This window comes from Coturnix japonica, chromosome 1 (genome assembly GCF_001577835.2).
Source record: "Coturnix japonica isolate 7356 chromosome 1, Coturnix japonica 2.1, whole genome shotgun sequence".
Classification (NCBI taxonomy): domain Eukaryota; kingdom Metazoa; phylum Chordata; class Aves; order Galliformes; family Phasianidae; genus Coturnix; species Coturnix japonica.
Genome location: NC_029516.1, coordinates 170,335,625 through 170,355,627, shown reverse-complemented (window position 1 = coordinate 170,355,627; position 20,003 = coordinate 170,335,625). Strand labels below are relative to the sequence as shown.

Here is a 20,003-nt window from a genome sequence, read left to right as displayed (position 1 = left end):
CAACTCTTCACAGGAGAAAGGAATGTTGTTTAGGTTTGCCACTTGGTTAAATATAGGACTCGTATCTTCGGATTAGTTTCTCCTTTCTTTCTCAAGCACGCCCAGACACACAAACAAAAAACAAATGAGACATAAACTAATCAAACTTGTTTTCTTCAGGTTGGAAAGGAAAAGAGATTAATATTTTGATTTCAATTTCCACATCTTTGGGAGGTGCTGAGATATTATCTAACACAGCACTTCAAGGTCCTCACTGTAAAGGTACCAAACGTCTCCCAAGCAATTCAAAAGAAACAATTACTAAAATAAGCCCTCCCATAACTTTTCTTTCATTTTTTTCTACTTAAGAACAAAAAATAACAAGTAAGATGTTTAACTGAGTGGGGTTAAACTGTGAGATTTCTGTGCTTACAAAGGGCTATAGAAAAGTTAAGCTTATTTTTGGTTTTGAACATTTATAGGACCAAGGTCATGTTTTGTCCCCTTAGGAATGAGACATTTTGTCCAGATCTGGTCTCAGTAACTCGTACAGTCACAAGCTTCCTCTCTTTGGATAGTTTCACTGTTCCTGGAGAAAGCAATGGGCATAATCAGAGAAGAACCGACGGAGCTTAAATTACATAGGCCAATTCCATGGACCTTTTCCAAATAACAAGTGGGGTGTTGAAATTCTGGTCCTAGAAGATGATAGAATTAATAAAACATACCAGCAGCATCAAAATAACCTCCGGTTTACAATGTAATTTGGAAACAATACAAAAAGATGGTGTATTCATATATAGGTGATGGTGTATACTGCTGTATCAATAGCCCACAGCACTCTTAGTGCTTTTGTGATGCGAAGCTTTATGCTGAAGCTGCCATATCTCAGTGTCCACCGATGTGGGTATTTGGAACTCAAGGTGCAGGTCACAAACGTGACAGTATCTTCCAAGTTCCTGGCATTATGAAGGAAACAAGTTCTACATGTGCAAGCACCCCATCCACAGACATAGCAATTACATTGCTTGGGTCTAGCTTTCACCAGTTATCCTTCATCTGACACCGATTTTCAGCAAGCATTATGAAGAGATAATCCTACTTAGATAGCCTGTCAGGCAGACCGAGCTGACTATCGTTTGTATACCGCTCCTGTTTAAATTGCCTAATAAATCCTTCGGTGGCTTCACGGATCAGGGACGTTCCCAAGAAGAATCATCAAGGGAGTCACTTCTGGGAGAGGAAGGATATATTTGCCTGATGGAATGCTGTGGTTATTCGCTGCTGTGTGAACTGGGGAGAGGGGAGAGCCCTGCTGGAAGATGTAAGGAGCGCTGCTGGGTGGCTGTGACTGCACAAGGAGCCGTGCTGTGGTGTCTGCTCCTCACTGCCTGTTATTATCACAGAATCACAGAATGACCCGGGTTGGAAAGGACCTCAAGGATCATGTAGTTCCAACACCCCTGCCTGGCAGGGCCACCAAACATACACATTTACTAGATCAGGTTGCCCAGGGCCCTGTCCAACCTGGTCTTAAACACCTCCAAGGACGGGGCATCCACAACCTCCCTGGGCAGCCTAAGCACTCTCCTAAGTGAAGAAAAACTTACTCATCCTCCTCAGGGCCCTGGGAGGCACCTGAGGGAACGGCTTGGCTAACTTTTATGGAACGTGAAGCAACTTGGCACCAAAAATCCCTTAAGTCAAGGGCAGAGCAGCTGGGTAAATCCCAGAGCCCAGAGCAGCATTAAGCTGAAGAGTAAAACGGAGGGAGGCTGATCGTTGAAAGACCTGAATAAAAACACTGTCACAGAATCACAGGATCACAGAATGACCCGGGTTGGAAGGGATCTCAAGGATCATGTAGTTCCAACCCCCAACTGTCATTCACTTAAGAAGTCAATTTGAGAGCTTTCAAGCGTCACTCTGCTGACCCCACAGCGGATCTATATCTATCTCCTCACAGATACGACCCAAAGCTGGTGGCCGTCCCTCCCTCCTGAGGGCAGCAGCCCCCAACCGCCACACCCGCGCTGAGGGCAGCCAGAACCACGTGACCCTTGACAGGCTGGAAAGCTGGGCTCAGGTGAACCTAATGAGGTTCAACATGGCAAAGTGCAAGGTTTTGCACTTGGGCTGGAAGAACCCCAGGCACCTGTACAGGCTGGGAGGAGTGGTCCTTGAGAGCAGCTCGGCAGAGAAGGACCTGGGGGTCCTGATGGATGAAAGACTCAACATGAGCCAGCAGTGTGCTCTGGCAGCCTGGAAAGCAAATGGGATCCTGGGCTCCATCAGGAGAGGGGTGGTCAGCAGGGATAGGGAGGTGATTGTCCCTCTCTACTCGGCTCTTGTGAGGCCCCATCTGTTGTACTGTGTCCAGGTGTGGAGCCCTCAGTACAAAAAAGACATGGAGATTTTGGAAAGGGTCCAGAGGAGGGACAGGAAGATGATCAGGGGGCTGGAGCACCTCCCCTATGAGAACAGGCTGAGGGAGTTGGGTTTGTTCAGCCTAGAGAAGAGAAGGTTGCGGGGTGACCTCATTGCAGCCTTTCAATACCTGAAGGGAACTTACTCCCAGGAGGGGAGTAAACTCTTTGAAAGGGCTGATAATAGCAGGACTAGGGGAAATGGTTTTAAGTTAAAAGAGGGAAGATTTAGGTTGGATGTTAGGGGGAAGTTCTTCACTAGGAGAGTGGTTAGGCCCTGGAACAGGCTGCCCAGGGAGGTTGTGGATGCCCCGTCCTTGGAGGTGTTTAAGACCAGGTTGGACGGGGCCCTGGGCAACCTGATGTAGTAAAGGTGTATGTTTGGTGGCCCTGCCAGGCAGGGGGGTTGGAACTACATGATCCTTGAGGTCCCTTCCAACCCGGGTCATTCTGTGATTCTGTGACCGACCGGGTCTCGTCCGCAGTAGGGAAAGAGAAGAGGGGGGGGGGGATTGGGGCGTGTCACGTAGGCGGGGCGCCGGGGATTCACGTGATGCGGAGCGCCCGGAAAGCTCCGAGGAGGAGCCGCGCTGCCGCCATTTTCCTGCGGCTCCCAGTGTGTGTCCCCTGTCCCCGGCCGAGCGGAAGGAGCGAGGGGGAGGGGACGGCGGCGGCTGGGGGAGGGGGGTGGGAGGAGGAGGAGGGGTCCCTGCTCGGGTGACAGGTCCGTCCCTGAGGGCGGAGCGGGGGCCGCCTGAGGCGCGGCGGGGCCAGGAATCCGTTCGGTTCCATCCCCCGGCTTTTAGTCCTCCCGTCCCGGCCCCTGAGGAAGGAGCGGAGCCTCGCTCTCTTCCACCACCACCGCCATGTCCGGCCAAAGCCTCACCGACCGCATCACGGCGGCTCAGCACAGCGTGACCGGCTCGGCGGTCTCTAAAACCGTCTGCAAGGCCACGACACACGAGGTTATGGGGCCCAAGAAGAAGCACCTGGACTGTGAGTACTCGAAGGGTGACGGCGGCCGGGCTCTCCCTGTGTTCCCTTCCGAGCTGAGCCCACCCGGAGCCCCGAGGAACCGAGCCGGGTTGCGGGGCTGCCTCAAGGGAACGTGGAGCGGTGTAGGACGGGCTGGTTGAGGGGGTGGGGGTGGGTGGGAGCGGGGACGTGGCGATGGAGAGGCTGGGAGAGGCTGATTGCCGTGCGTGTGCCCTCCAGGAGAGGCCTCCGATCGGCTTTTCTTTATGCACAGGGCAATGTGAGCTTCTGAAGGGCAGCTCTTGCCGCGTTCCTCTTCTTTAGAGGATCGAGGGGTTTGAGGAGAGGAATGGGGTGTTATTTCCTCACCTATTCGTCTCGTTGGTCTCTTGTTAGAGCAGCATTCCCACGTCCTGTAGAGGAGGTGTGGGAGTTTCAAGTTGGTCACTTATTTCTCTCCCAGGATGTCTACTAGGAAAAAAAAAACCCAATGCTTTCCCATCGTGTTGCTCCGTGTATTCTTCTGTGTGAGATGAGCGCTCGAAGGACTAATCTCTCTCTTATCCTTTCTAGTCTGTGTCGGTAGCAGGGGGTATATGGGCCTAAGGGAGTTTCTTTAGACCTTCAACACCTGAGCTTAACATCCCGTACAGCTCCTATTAAAATTAGATCCAAAGTGGGAAGTCTTAAAAGGTTTTCTCCCAGTTTCACCCAGTTGATTATGATGAGCACAGAAGTTCGTATTAGTGCGTGTTCCATTAAGCTGTGAGGTCATAGGACTAAGGATGCACTTCACTTGGGTACTTGAGTGTATCACATCCGTTTATTCTAGATCTGCCCTCCTTCATCTGTAAAGAAAGATGCTGGAGAGGAACCTGTGGCTGTGCCTTCGGTGTTAGTGCTTCGTCCTTTCCTCCCACCCACGTTTGTGAGAAGGCAGAGTCTTTGTGCATCTTGAATTCATGCCTCCTCACTATGTCCGAATGACAAGACCAGCTGATAGTACTAGTATACTGCAGTTACTGCTTTTATTGTCCATCGAAACGTGTCTGACTTGCAGCGTAAAGAAACTCTTGGTTTATGAATACCTGAGAGAGATGCAGACCATTTATGGAGTAGCCATGGAACAGCTGCCCTGTTTCTTGCTGCTATTCTTTCATCTTTTGCCTTGAGATGGTGTAGAAAATGATTGTATGCAAGATGGTTTTTGTTGTCTGTTGTTGTATTCTGTTTTGGTCAGCTAGGGAAATCTAGGGTGGGTTGCAGCTAATTTCAGTCTCAGGTAAAGAAAGCACCTTGTCATATGGCTGATGTATGAAGCTGTGATGTTACTGAGTTTCTCACAACAGAAGGGGAGACTTAATACAAAACCTTTGCTTGGGGTAGTAGAAAAAACATAGTTCCAGGACTATCAAACTGACCCATCAACTGCTCTTTGGAGTTGTGTGTGTGTTTATTCAAGGGTGCTATTCTGAATATGTTTGCTGGGAGAGGTCCTAATCAAGACCTGTAGAATACTGTTCTGAAAGGATGCTTGCTATATTAGATCTTGTCAGAAAGCTGCTGGGTCGTTGCTGGATGAGAGGATTGCTTCTTTATTTCCTGTCTACTCTGGACTTAGAAAGAGGCTGGAACTGGGACTCTCAGATGATTCTTTTTTCAGAGCAATGTGAACTTCTTTTCCATTAGCTTTCCCTACTATCACTACTTTTCCAACCAGTAAAAATAGATCCTGAGAAGATCAAGTTTTGTCTGCTGCCTCTAATAAGTTCCTTGGGAACCTCTAGTCCTGCCATCAGGAAATGACACGGTTCCATATTTTGGAAGCCTTCTTTGTTCATACTGTTTATGGCTGAATGTTTAAAAATAAATGCCTTTCTTTTTTTTTACTGCTGAAGCTGTGATTCAAGCCCCACCTCTAAGTTATGTGCACATACTTTTATTAATAGTTTAATTCTTTTAACTGCTAAATACATCCAAAACGCTGACCTGTCACTGTGAATAACAGTGTACCGCTCTCCCATGGGCAGCGTCCCTCTTGAATATTTAAAAATATATTTTAATTTTTTAAAGCTTGGTTTCCTAAAGGCTTTCTCTAGACTTCAGACAAGTGAATGAGCTACGTTTTCTAGAGTTAAGCCTTACTTTTGTAGTGTTTTGTGGTCGTTGCATATTCTTCTTGATGTGGTATATGCATTACTTATGCAAACTTCTAATTCTGTGACTGTCCTATTTCTGAAACTTTCTTGTTTAAGCTTGAGCTGTTGTGAGCACATTGAAGTTGCCCAGCCTTGCACTAACCCGTATAACTGGGGAAAATGCAAAATAAATCCCTTTACGTGTGATCATCCCAACTCTTATTTAGCTTGTTCTTGATGGCCTATGGAGTTCCAAAACTAAAGGGCTTTCCTTACTGTATTTGTATGTTCCCTCAGTGACTGCTGCCTTAGCAGCTACAGTGTAAAAACTCATTCTTGGACCATATTGATCCTTTCCAGTTACAGATTTAGTTGCTTTTTTGGTTAGAGGGAGAAAGAATTAGAATTTGTATTGACAAGTGGGCTTAGCCTATGATAATTAACATCAATCATCTTGTGATCCACACTGGATATGCTGCTGTTTTGGAGGTCCCATCTTATAACTGGGTTAATAATTCTGTTTTGTCATCCAGGTGCTGCTTTGGTGACCACGGATGACTTGTTCCATAGTAGTCAGGTTTAGTATTCTTAAAACCTCACAAAGTATAATTCATTAACTTTCTTTTATGGAAAACTAGTTTAACTAGGACTATGTCCCAGTTTTCACACCGCTCTGATATCTCACAACTAGTTTGTAGGTTTCTTTTATATGTTGAATTTCATATAGCCTTTAATGGCTTGTTATTGTCTGCTGTATTCAGTGCTACAGAGAGACTAGAATAAAATGGAGTGTATGTGGTGCTGGAAACCTTGTTGCTGAATTTCGCTTTAATTTTTATGGTTCTAAGGTTGGCGTAAGGGGAGCTGTGTGTGTATGCATTTGTGGTGGGCAGTTAGTATTAAGAAAGCCACAAGTTAATGCATCTCATAGCAACAAAGTGCTTTCACCAGGTCCCTGGTGGCATAGAAATGTTTGTGTACCTGTGCAAGTTTGGAAGTGTAGTAAGAAAAACACAACAGGCTTTGATGTGAAATATGGTTAGGGTTGGGTTTTAGAGTGTGTGTGGTGTAGTAGCCCTGTCTGCTTGTAGATAATAGTGCTCTTTAAAGGAGAATGTGGATGGATGGCTTGGAAGGAAGTTGTGATACTGTAATTATCCTTTCTTAACAGGAAATCTCTCTCAATAGTTATGCCAGCGTGCAACTTCCTTCTTATTGTGAAGAAAATCAGTGTTTTTAAGGAAGACAGTAAACTGACGCTGCCCTCTGTTATGTAGATATTACTGAGAAACTACATAAGTGAAAGTAAGTTGAGTTCAACTTGCTGGGAACTTATTTCCCAAGTCCCTCACTCAGCTGGTTTGGTTTTGCTTGCAAACTGCTGCTAGAACAGCAACAGAGTCCAGCTGAAGTCTTGCTTTATGCAAAGTCTTGCTTTTGCAGCCTTTCAATACCTGAAGGGAACTTACTCCCAGGAGGGGAGTAAACTCTTCAAAAGGGCTGACAATAGCAGGACACGGGGAAATGGTTTTAAGTTAAAAGAGGGAAGATTTAGGTTGGATGTTGGGGGGAAGTTCTTCACTAGGAGAGTGGTTAGGCCCTGGAACAGGCTGCCCAGGGAGGTTGTGGATGCCCCGTCCTTGGAGGTGTTCAAGACAAGGTTGGACGGGACCCTGGGCAACCTGATGTAGTAAATGTGTATGTTTGGTGGCTCTGCCAGGCAGGGGGGTTGGAACTACATGATCCTTGAGGTCCCTTCCAACCTGGGTCATTCTGTGATTCTTTATGCTCCTGCTCTCAGATGCCAGTCAGCAGAGGGGATCTTGCAGCACTGAAGGAGAAGGATCGCTGCTTTTCTCTGTACCTCACTGGAGATTTGTAGTAAAGCTGGGAAAATCAATGCTTAGAATGCTCACCTACCTTTGAATACTGAAACAAGTGGGTTATTTCAGTGGTGCAAAGTGTTAACTCCTGGGTTCTTAAAACACTCTTGCGGTAGGAATAGCTTGTCCATATTCTTTTTATGGCACTTTAAAACGTCACCAGAACTATTTTATTTTTTCCTTAGGACTACCTGGTGTTTCTCATGACTTTGTTTCTCATTTTATATCCGACTGCAATTTCTGGAGGCGGTCCATGGCTATTCTTGCTTAGAACTGTTATGTGTAACCATAATTACTCCAAATGCAGATAATTACATCATTACAGCTTTCTTTTGAAGTATTTCTTTCTTCCTGAGTCCTTCTATGACTCCTTCAGGATTTGTTCCTTAGTGAGCTTTCCCCAGCTTCTTACTACAATTCCTTTACAATATTTACTTATGCCTTTTAGTAGAGCACAACAACTATCACACTCCTCTGGAGTGCCAGAGGGCTGATTTTTCTACCACAGCTGCTCATTTGCAGAAAGAATAGCCATTTAGTTCTGCAGCTGTTGTTTTATTTTACTTAGCCTGAAGCAGTATTCTGCTTCAGATGAAGTAAGAGGCAGGAGCTGTGGAGGAGAGGCTGGAGAACACCTGCAATCAGCTTACTGTGAATCTTCATACTGCCATTGTTTTGCATTGGATGAGGTTACTTGGGTGTCTCGCAACTTTGGGCTGTTGCTCTAACTATAGTTTTTAATGGCGCAGTCATCCCTCACATCTTCTAAAAGAGATACTCAGAAAAGACATTCTTCTGCGTTTCAGACTGTGACCTAATGATCTATTTCAGTCTTGTTTGTGTTCTTAAGATCAGTTTTCAGCCTCTAGATGTGGAAGTTTTAAGCCGGTCTTAGTGACAACAAGTTCACAAAGTAACACTACTTTGCAAAGTAATACGAAAAGGGTGACTTATAAAAAAAACATGGAGTTCAAGCTTCTTTTTGTTGGTTTCTGTACGTTGCTTTACATAAAGCTTTATGATCACTAAACTAGTAAGTAAACACTGTGAAACTTAAGAAATGTTAGAGATCTTGCTCTCCTTGGAAAAATATCACACCTTTTCCAAAACAGAGACATGTTTTGTATTGGAAAGCTCAGTATTTAACAGCCTCCTCATGTTTCTCAGCATCTTTAAGGTATTTTCACTCTTTAATATTGAAACATCAATTACTTTTCCAAAGATAGCCCAGTTGTTGCAGATCAGATATGTGCACTCTTATTGTTGGTAAACCTTGCTGACCCTAAAACGTTGTAGAAGGAATCAGGTGAGTGTTGTGGATGACTTGGTTGTAGTCTTGAAGTCCTGTTGTAAGACGGTCATTAAACATTCACTAATCGTTCATAATTCATGTATAACACAATAGTCTCAAGTGCATGTTCTTACTTCTGTGTCAGCAAACTCTTACACTCCAGCAGTGAGAACTTTTCAGAAGAGGCTTTATCAAGGAACATCTTGTCAAGAAACCTATTTGTGCCCATCAGAATGGGAGTTTAGCTTTTCAGGTTCCATGCAGGTTGCAGTATTAACCTTAAAAGCAGCTGTAATTTGGAACTGAATATTATCTTGCAAAGGCTCCAGTGGGAGAGAGATTTTGTTGCTGATTGTCTGCGCTGGATTAGAAGTTAAACAAGAACTAACCAGCCGAAAAGCCACTGCTAAGTGGAAATGGAAGAAACTGATGTTGATATCAAGTTGTTGTTGTGATATTTTTCTTGCTGTTTGAGAAGTTATGTCCATTGTGAAGTGTGATTCTGATCAGGCAGGTTATGGACTGTTCTTAACTGATGTACCCTTCTTAGCTCAAAGGGGGTAGAAATAGCGTGTGTTGTGTGTTATGTCTCAGCAGTCACCCTTAGCTTCGCATTACAGCTTTATCAGTTAGATGGTAGTTTGTAAACCTCCAAAGAATGTTTGTGTAGTCACTGTGAACTTTGGGTATTCTCAAGGCTGTTAGTGGCAAATCCAAGTTCTGAGTAATTTGTGACAAATCGGGTATTGAGATTTGAGAAATTAGGGAACTAAGCTGTATTTAACTGTCTGTGAAAATAACTTCGTTAAGTTTAAGAGCTTCATAATGACTTAACAAATGGGCTGGATTTTCAGATTGTGACTAAACATCCCTATGCTATTTTTCTAAAGGAGCTTTATTAAAGTAATACTTATCTGGTTCGTTTGGATATTAAAAATGAGTAAATTAGGGTTTTTTTCTTCTGTTTTGCTTTGAAACCAAGGTAGTAAAGACAAGATCTGCACTAGAAGTTGATGTGGAATATCAGTTCTAAGCATGAGACACATGTAAATGTACTGCAGAGGAGTGGTACAAAGGTCTTGTGGTTTTATTTCAATTCATGTGATGACGTACATGTAGTGTCTGGGCATGTATTGATATGTATATATATAAAATAATACAAAAATTCTCTTAGGCTCATTCTGAGCTCTGTAATGTAATTTCTTTGAGATCCCTCAATTTCCTAAGGAGGAGCTCGATACATCAAGCCCTTCTTTTTCTCTTTCCACTCATTCTATTGATAAGGCACTTTAAATTCTTCACATAATGTTCCTTATTACCTCTGAATCAAGCAGTCCCGCAGTTACTGTATCTGTGCTGTGGCAGCAGTGCCGTTCTGGAAGCTGCAGTTCTGCTCGTGTAGGAAGTGATACGTTTGTGCTGGTTCCAACTCTGCTATTTCACATATTTACTCTAAATATGGTACTTGCAGTAGCATGTAGCTCAGCCACTGCACTTCCCAACTGTATACTGGGACATCAACAAAGTATCTGTACAGTTTGTAACATTTGTCACTGTGAATATTTAAGGATTCATTCTCCAAATTGTGTTAATAACTGTTTCCTTGCCAAATATTTTTATGTTGGTTTTTTTTTTTCCCCCGACATTAATGGCTTTTAAAACTGTATATAATCCAGCGTGAAGGGTGGTACATATTTCATTAGCATCCTCACAATCTTCCTGGTTGTCTGTGATTTGATTATTCTGGTAGTTTCTGCCAAATCAGAAGATGAAGTAGCTATCAGACAGGAGAAATAGCTGCCTTCGTGTTCTCTGACATTAAGGGCTGCCTGTGACTTGCTTTGCTGTTGGCGATGTTTGAATCCTGGGATGGATAATGAGGAACCGCAATGTGATATGACAGTTTCTGTACCTGTCGCGTGCTTTTTGTGCTGGGTTTAGTTATGTTCTATAGAGTGCTTCTCCTCCCTGCTGATACCTACACTTAGGTTCAGAAATCCCTTCAGTGTTCCACTTCAATTTGTTTCCAGTTGTGCTTGGTTTATTTGGCTGACAAATAGGTCGATGTTTAATTGGAAATTGGGTCACTCATGAGTTTGAATTTGATTCTATCCCCTTCCCCTCCTCCCTAGCCTGTATTGCTGTGATAATTGCAGCCATCGCTGCAACCTATTTCAGACTTTGAATTTTTCTGATCCACGTCTGTGGATTCCTGACCTGACCTCATTTTTGATATAAAACGGTAAAACTTGCTTCAGCTATTCTCAGTATGGTGGCTTAAGCACTGATGGTGGTGTCAGTTGATAGTCTATTTTTCTACTTGCCAGAAACCATTGGTATTAATAATGTCGCAGACACTGTTATGACAAGCCTAAAACAATCTTGCCTTTAAAAATGATAAACTGGGAATATATACTTCATTGTACACAGCAACTATATATATGCACCTGGGTAGAAATAATTGCATGCACCAGTACAGGCTGGGGGAAGACCTGCTGGAGAGGAGCTCTGCTGAGAGGGACCTGGGCGTCCTGGTGGATGACAGATTGACCATGAGCCAGCAGTGTGCCCTTGTAGCCAAAAAAGCCAATGGCATACTGGAGTGTATTAAAAAGAGCGTGTCCAGCAGGTCGAAGGAGGTGATCCTCCCCCTCTACTCTGCCCTGGTGAGGCCTCATCTGGAATATTGTGTCCAGTTCTGGGCTCCCCAGTACAAAAAAGACAGGGATCTCTTGGAAAGAGTCCAGCGGAGGGCTGCTAAGATGGTGAAGGGCCTGGAGCATCTCCCCTATGACGAGAGACTTAGGGAACTGGGTCTGTTTAGCCTTGAGAAAAGAAGGCTGAGAGGGGACTTGATCCAGGTTTATAAATACCTGAGGTGTGGGAGCCATAGTGGTGAGTCTGGTCTCTTTTCAGTAGTGCGTGGGGATAGGACTAGGGGTAATGGGATGAAAGTACAGCATAGGAAGTTCCGCACAAATGTGCGGAAGAACTTCTTTACAGTGAGGGTGACGGAGCACTGGAACAGGCTGCCCAGGGAGGTGGTGGAGTCTCCTTCTCTGGAGATATTCAAGACCCGCCTGGACGCCTTCCTGTGTGACATGGTGTAGGGAGCCTGCTTTGGCAGGGGGGTTGGACTCGAGGTCCCTTCCAACCCCTACAATTCTGTGATACACAGCTGCAGTTTTCAAATGAAGCTTAGAATCATAGAATTGCCCAGGTTGGAAAAGACCTTGAAGATCATCAAGTCCAACCGCAGCCTAACCATAGTACCCTAACTCTAACAACCCTCTGCTAAATCATGTCCATGAGCACCACATCCAAACGGCTCTTAAACACATCCAGGGATGGCGATTCAACCACCTCCCTGGGGAGCCTATTCCAGTACTTAACTACCCTTTCTGTAAAGAAGTGTTTTCTAACGTCCAACCTAAACTTGCCCTGGTGCAACTTGAGGCCATTTCCCCTCGTCCTGCCACTTGTCACTAGTGAGAAGAGACCTGCCCCACTCTCACTTTAAGAACCTTTCAGGTACTAGAAGACAGTGATAAGGTCTCCCCTCAGCCTCCTTTTCCCCAGACTAAGTCTAGAGCATCAAAAGTTTAGGAGGTGGATTTTAATCATAGGAGTGAGTGAGAAGTCAATGGATGCCAAATCTGAACGCTTTTGCATGACTAGGCTGTAGTTATTTCTAACAAGGCAATGAAGTGCGTAGTGAGCTGCTGCCTTTGATTAGCTGTCTGATGGAAAAGCTCAAGATACACAAGCGCCAGCTGTAAACTGTTTGAAACACAGGGACTGACACACTGTGCTGTGCTTGGGGGAAAAATGATGCTCTGTGGGCAGGCTTCTTTTTTTAATTTCTTGATATTTAATAGGGAATGAGATGAAGCTTTGGATCTGTTGAGCTGGGATGCTTTGCTGCAGGCAGTAGCATCATTAAGCCTATCAAATGTAATCAAAGCTAGTGCAGTTTCCTAGCGGATTCCTTTGCATTAAAAATATGGAATATGTGAAGTTTATTTCCGTGCTTAATTTGGCATGTAAACAGATGGAAATCCAAGGAAGCTTTTGTGTTAGTTCGCAGATGCCAGGGAACAGCACAGTTAATTGAATGTGTGATGTTGGGAATCACATTGTTATGAGTTTGAAACATGTTTTTGCCTACGCAGAGTTATTTGACGAGGAGACTTTCTTCAGATTTAATTATCTGTAAGAAAAACAGAATACTTTTGTGGAGATGCGTTTGTCCTTTCTAAAGAAAACTGTTAATGAGGAGCCTTTGTAGATAGGAATGTGTTCAGCCTCTTGGTATGTAGCAGGGTGGACACAAGACATTCTGTCACCTAACTGTACTGTAGCTCTGTGTTCATTTTAGTTCTCTGAGATTCCAACCAATGAATTACTTGACTTTGAAGCAATGGAATAACTTTCTAGGTCTTGCAGTTAGAGCTTTTCTTTAGCAAAGAGTTTTGTTTTAAAGATAGAATCAGGCTGGAGTAATCTTTCCTTTTACTGATGACTGCTTTTACTTTGGCTCTGGTTTATTTTAGAGGCTGTTCATGGCAGAGGCATGTCTTTGCGCGTGGTAAATACAGAAATTGCTGTCTGGAAGCAGTGGGATGTGGGGGAATTCTCACATTTTACATCTTCTACCACTGGTCTAGTTTCCAACTGAAAGGGTTTCAAGCTCTAAAACTTTGTGAAACTTGGTAACTGCATCACTACTAATGAAGCACCCATCAGAAAGATCTCTAAATCTGGGGATGAGCAGTAAAGCTACTTTGGATTTATGAAGCCCAAACACAACAATTACGCTTATAGGGTGGGTTTCCTTTTGTAAGGTCCATGTTTTAGCTGTTGAAAATCAGTAGAGCTTAATTTGCAGCACTAGAAGAACACTTCACTTCCTCGCTCCATGCTCAGTGAAGGCTGTTTTTGCTCCACTTTGACCTATCTCACATTGTATTTTGTGATTCTACTCCGAACAGCTTTGGCATGGACTGTAAAGAATAATTCTGATGTGTTAGCAGTTGCATCCTTGTAGAAGGTTGCTATTTAAATGTGCATTGACCCTGCACTGGGATGAGCCAAGATGAGTTTTGTTTGCTCAGGGAGCTCCAACTACCTCATGGGAATTATTATTCTAAATTGAAGAAGGAAGTTAAGGCTAAATCAGGCATTTCCAACACTTCTATGAGAAGTATGGAGGATTTTGGCTGCTGCTTTACTTGACTGACTCTCTTCTTATGAGCTGGATACATAAGTTTCATCTGAAGCAGTTTTATGAAGGTATGTGTGTTTTGACTAGGGGAAGAAATAATTGTTTTTATTTTCCTCTTGAGCTCTTGTACTCAATTTATCTGATTTATTAACAGTTCATATCAGAAAACAATCTGTGTTGTCCAGAAATGAAGGCATGAATGGGCCTGTCAATGAGAAATCTCATTTAATTAATTCACCTTTATGTGCAAAACACAGAAGAAATACTGTGGAATGGGTGGAGCTTGTGTTAAAGTGGCAGCAAAAAATACTCCAGTTGAATGTATCTTGAATTTTAGCTGCTTATTAGAATTTAGCACAAATCACTGAGTAAGTTAATGTGGATGGAACAGCTTTGCATTTTGTTTTGGTGTCTTTGTCCTATTCCTGTTAAAGATTAGTTCTTTTACGAGTAGATATTCAGATGGAACCCCTTGTGTTCCAGCTTGGATCCTTCCTCTTTGCATCCTTAAGGTATTTATGGACATTGTAAGAGCTGCCTGAGCCTTCTTTTCTCCAGGCTGAGCAGTCCAGTGCACTGTCTTCATAGTAGTAATGCTCCAAGCCCTTGGTGATCTTGAGGGCCCTCCATTAGACCCTGTCCAGTATGTATGTAGTGGGGGAGCCCAGAAGTCCAGGTGCAGCCTCGTGATTGCTGAGAAAAGCAGAACCATCACCTCTCCTGACCCTGCTTGAGATGCGTTGCCTAATGCAGCCAAGAATACCATTAGCTGCCTTAGCAGTGTGGCCGCACAGCTTTGTTGGCTCATGTTCAGCTTGGTGTCCACCAAGACCCAAAGAGTTTTTCTTGCAGACTGGCTTTCCAGCTGTGTTCTCCTAGCATGTGATGGTGCCTGAGGCTGTTCCTACCCAGGTTTAGAGCTCTGTACTTCTTGATGAGCTTCATGAGGTTTTTGCCATCTCACCTCTGTGTCCAAGCCCATTGTGGCCCTCTCTTGGGCCAACCACTCACACCAGTTCTGTTGCCAGCAAATTCTAGCTTGGTGTTTGTGAAGCTTGGTGTTTAATTTTCGTTGGTAATAGATATTTGATTATTAGCAATTGTTTAAATAAAATTGTTGTTCAGGACCCTTCTTTTCCTTTAAGAAAAAGATTAATATGCTATGATCAGCAAATAACCAAAATTGCTTTCCTTCTTAGTCTTTCCTCCTCAGTCATCAGCTGAGATTTGGTAACTAAAACTGTGCAGCAAGCTTTGAGCAAGTGTTTCTTGTCAGTGAGAGAGATCTGTTATGGTAAAATACTGAGTGTTACTAGCTTGGAGTTGATGAGCTTCTTATACAGAAGTTACAGGGAAGAAGAGATGTATTCCTTTATAGAACTCCCTTATGAAATACATGTGTTGCTGTGTTATTCTTTATTAGCAATTTGATTGTCTTGACTTTCCCTTTCTCTACTTTTCCCCCTTTTTCCACATACGTTGGACTGCTTTTTATGTGGCATCTTACAAGTGCTTAACTCAGAGCTCCAGTTGTCATGAAGAGCCCTTAAGCTGTGTTAAGTCAGCTAAAGCAGCAAGCAGCCATCTGATTAACCACGCTGTAGGTATGTGAGAAGTCATGCTTGTCATAGAGAGAGCGTTGAACATGTATGGAACACTGCAGTATTTTTCATATGTAGTATGTTGCTGTTTACTTCTTAACAGTTGTGCTGAATATCAGAATTTCTTCAGTGACTTTTCTGAGTCGATTTTCAGCAGCCTGTGGCCACACAAAGCTCCTTAAAGATGCAAACAAATGCTTTTGAAGTGCTTGGGCTTAATTTTGTAGCACATACAGAACACCTCAGTATCTGCAGAGTAAGTTCATTTGCCTTTTATTCTTTCAGTAAATATGGGTTAAAAACCTTATTGAACTGTGACTCTGCAGGGACAAAAGGACCTGTAATATATGGTGTTGGCATCATTTGAATCTCTCGGTGATGCATCTTATTTGGTGCAACAAACTGATGTGAGCTCTTGACAAATGCAGATGTTTCCATAAAACCATGTCTGAAGGATTTTTTTTCTCCTAGTAATTAACTGGGCAACCGTTGATTGTAGTGGAAGCTGTGCAGGATGGCAACTGCCAAGACAGACATCCTACCGTGCATTTAAATATTTTTACAATTACAATGTACAGCTTTAATTACATTGCTTTTATTTTGCTATGTAATTACTGGTTTGCTGAGGACATCACTATACTCCTGCTTTGTGCTCTGCAGGCGATACACAGCCGGGGAGGTTGCATACTAGAGGATGTGTTCTGGCATGAGTGCTTTTGAGAAACAGGGAAAGCTGGAGAAGGTCTTTGAAATCGGAGAAGGTCATAGTCTGACCAAAATGCTTTGCTCTGTGGGGGTGGATATATGTATGCAGCTTTATCTGCAGCTTCAGCACCCATGGAGGTAGGCAAACACAGGGGTAGGTCTCCTTCCACTCGAATGCGTGTTTCCTCACAGTTCTCAAAGGCATTTGGGTGAGATGTGGTATTCTTGAATTGGGTTCTGTTGAGAAAGAAATCACAGAATCACAGAATTGTAGGGGTTGGGAGGGACTTCTAGAGATCATCGAGTCCAACCCCCCTGCCAAAGCAGGCTCGCTACACCATGTCACACAGGTAGGCGTCCAGTAGGGTCTTAAATATCTCCAGAGAGGGAAACTCCACCACCTCCCTGGGCTGCTTTTAAAAATGGGAGGAGACAAACATACCTTATGCAGCTCTGCAAAAGCCTCAGGTTGGATGGCTTTATTTCTCATCTTGGATTTTGTCTATTAAACTAACTAAAAGATGCAACTCTAACAAAAAAGAAAAAAAGGGATTGATGTGTGATTCCTGCTTAAATAACGACCTGAGAATTTTGTGGCTTAAAAACTTGTTCAGTGAGATGTGGTGACTGTAAGATGTACTTGCATGTGTACACCATTTGCTTTATGTGGGAGAACAGTGTTAAAGCTACTCAGTTTTCAAAGTAATTACTTTTGAAGAAAATAGCAGCACTCCACCTAGTACAATTAATTCTGCTTCCATCCAACCACTGTGTGTAACTATCCATACTACTCAAGTTGAAAGAGGGTAGGTTTAGGTTGGATGTTAGGGGGAAGTTCTTCACTAGGAGAGTGGTTAGGCCCTGGAACAGGCTGCCCAGTGAGGTTGTGGATGCCCCATCCTTGGAGGTGTTCAAGACCAGGTTGGACGGGGCCCTGGGCAACCTGATCTAGTAATTGAAGTTTAGTGGCCCTGCTAGGCAGGGGGTTGGAACTTCCTGATCCTTGAGGTCCCTTCCAACCCGAGTCATTCTGTGATACTATTCATGATACACTGTATGCTTAAATACAAGTGTCAAATACAATGGCTGTAGTTCACAAGCAAAGCTTGCCCATCCCAGAGATCTCTTTCAGCCTGCACTGCTGAGACAGGGCACTGACTCTGTGTACCTGAAGAAATGGATGCATCCTCAGGTGCTCACAGTTCTGTGCTCCGGTAATACTTAGTGTTGAACAAATAACTGTGATTTTGATTCATTGATATGATCACATGTTCAGTGTGGGGGGGGAAGCATTTTCTTCCACCTTGGTTTTAAAATTGCCATTGTGTTAAATCTCACAGAATCACAGAATTATCAAGGTTGGAAAAGACCTAGAAGATCATCTAGTCCAGTGCAAATGTTCTGCTTATGCAGCCGTTGCCATGTGAGTTGGCAAACACAGGCAGTTCTCATCTTGTAATCAAGAATCACCTTTAGAGAATGTTCCGTAGACTCATTATTAGCATTTTTCTAAAGATAAGATCAAGGCTCTGCATTTACAGATGCTTCCAATGGGGATGATATAGCAGTGTTTGGCAAGGGAGACTAACAGTTATTTTGGACTAATTCAAGGATAAAATACTTTTTTTAAAGGTACAAGAGTAACGTGGAGCAGAATTGTTTAGTAGTTTTAGCAGGTCTTAGATATTTCTCTGCTTTTGGGTGCCCGGGAAGTAGCTGACCTGTATCTTTTTTAGGGAAAGGACTTGAGGCTTTATCCTTATAGACAGTAATGCAGTATTGGTGAGACTTTCAGTGTCTGCAATGGTAATGAACACTGCAGTGAGGGGGAAAAGAAATCTTAGTTATCAGAGAGACTGTTATCAAGGTGATATTTGGGGACAAGGGGCTGAGGGAGGGACCGTACCCATGCGAGCAGATCTTTAGACATTATAAATGTCTGTGTTTCTTATGAACTTCACAGTTCACACACTAACACCATACACTAAGAAATCTGCAACTGGAAAAAAAGAAAAAACAAACCAAACCAAAAATCCTTAGTGGAAATGTAGCTTACTCTGTCCAACCATTTTTTTCATCTCTTTTTGTCTTCAGAAAAATGTAGAATGCAAATGATTTTTCATCTAAGGAAACCTTTGCTAATACACTACATTCACTGCAGAGATCCATATCTGAACCTGTGTTAGGGAACACTTCAGTCTGCTGGTTGAATTCAGGTTGGCAGGACCTGGTAAATATCTTCTGAAATTAAATTTTTGATTCTAGCTCAAATAATCTCTTAAATCTTTGGCAGCTCTTTCTATGAAAATGTGAATGCTTAAGGACAGCAGACAAAAATGAATTGTAAGGAGAGGAAAGGACCTAGAAAATTAATCTTTGGAAAGCTGACTATCTCGTAGATACTTTTATATTGACTTTCGCTTAGATTGCTAGTTCTCACTCATTACAAAAATTGATCTCGATGGTGGCAGGAAAAAGGATTTTCTTGGCGTTTCTTCTGCATGATTGTCTCAGAAACGAAATAGTGCAGAGAACTGCTTTGAAATACAGGGTTTGCCATCAAATTGGAAGATATCTGAAGTGGAGAATATGTCCATACAAGATTTTAATGATAGCTTTTTTGTTAATAACTGATATGTTGGACGTAACATGTGCTGGCGTTGTTTGGAGCTGTTCTTAACGGCAAAATTAGAAGACAAAGTTAAACTGACAATATGGGGTGGTTTGCCATAGAAGAGCAACGTTCTAAATGGGTAAAGAAGGTGTTAAAGCTGAGTATGAAATTAGGAATACCTGGCAGTGCAGGAGCACTGCAAGAATTTTTGGCTTACCTCATTTTCAGTGTAAAACTGCGGTGTTAGGCTGCAGTAAGGGTGGGGTTGACTGGAGGAGTTTAGGGAGCACTGAAAGGAAAAGGTTTAAGAAAATACTGTTGATTGAAGGACTGATGCCCTTCCCTTTTTCCTCTTATTCTTCTCCATTTTGCATGTGATCGTCTTTTCTTCTGTAGAGATTCCTGCCAGTTTTCATTGGTTGCCCAGGTAGTTGGTGGCTGCTCCATCCTTAGAGATATTTATTCACTAGGAGAGTGGTTAGGCCCTGGAACAGGCTGCCCAGGGAGGTTGTGGATGCCCCGTCCTTGGAGGTGTTCAAGACCAGGTTGTATGGGGCCCTGGGCAACCTGATCTAGTAAAGGTGTATGTTTGGTGGCCCTGCTAGGCAGGGGGGTTGGAACTACATGATCCTTGAGGTCCCTTCCAACCCGGGTCATTCTGTGATTCTGTGATATTCAAAGTCTAGATGGGGCTCTGAGCAACTTGATCAAGCTGTAGGTGTTCCTGTTCATTACAGGGGACTTGGACTAGTTGATCTTTAAGGGTCCCTTCCAACACAAATGATTCTGTGACAAATGATAGAAGTGTGTGGCTGTCAGCAGACAGAAACAGGAATGAGCTCACCCTGTCTCTGAGGTGAAGCAAGGGGGACTGCATATTAAGTGAGGTTCTTTCCAAACCTTATTCTTTATGTTTGATGGGGGTTGAGGTGGAATGGGTTGAGCTCAGGTTATGGGTGACCTTTTTGATAAAAATAGGAGTGTATGAAATATTACAGGGAGGGAGTCATAAAGATAGTGTCATTTAAGGCTCACTCTTTCTTCATTGGCGTTTCTAACCTTTTCTTATTGAGTTTTGTTGTGCTCACCCACCACTCTGAAAAAGGCCCCTAACTTACCTGAAGTATAAATAGAGAATCAAGATCTAAGTAAGTTAAACTGTGATTT

General features: G+C 43.3%; 1 protein-coding gene across 12 annotated transcripts in view; it reads left to right on the top strand.

Moving 5' to 3' along the window:
• The first annotated feature begins 2,988 nt into the window (after nt 1-2,988).
• PICALM (phosphatidylinositol binding clathrin assembly protein) overlaps nt 2,989-20,003 on the top strand; it is a 60,859-nt gene continuing 43,844 nt past the window's right edge. For all 12 annotated transcript variants that reach the window (XM_015852414.2, XM_015852412.2, XM_015852411.2 and 9 more), the window contains exon 1: nt 2,989-3,401. In XM_015852414.2, the coding sequence (XP_015707900.1) occupies nt 3,272-3,401 (130 nt within the window). In that variant the 5' untranslated portion in view covers nt 2,989-3,271. The remainder of the gene's footprint in view (nt 3,402-20,003) is intronic.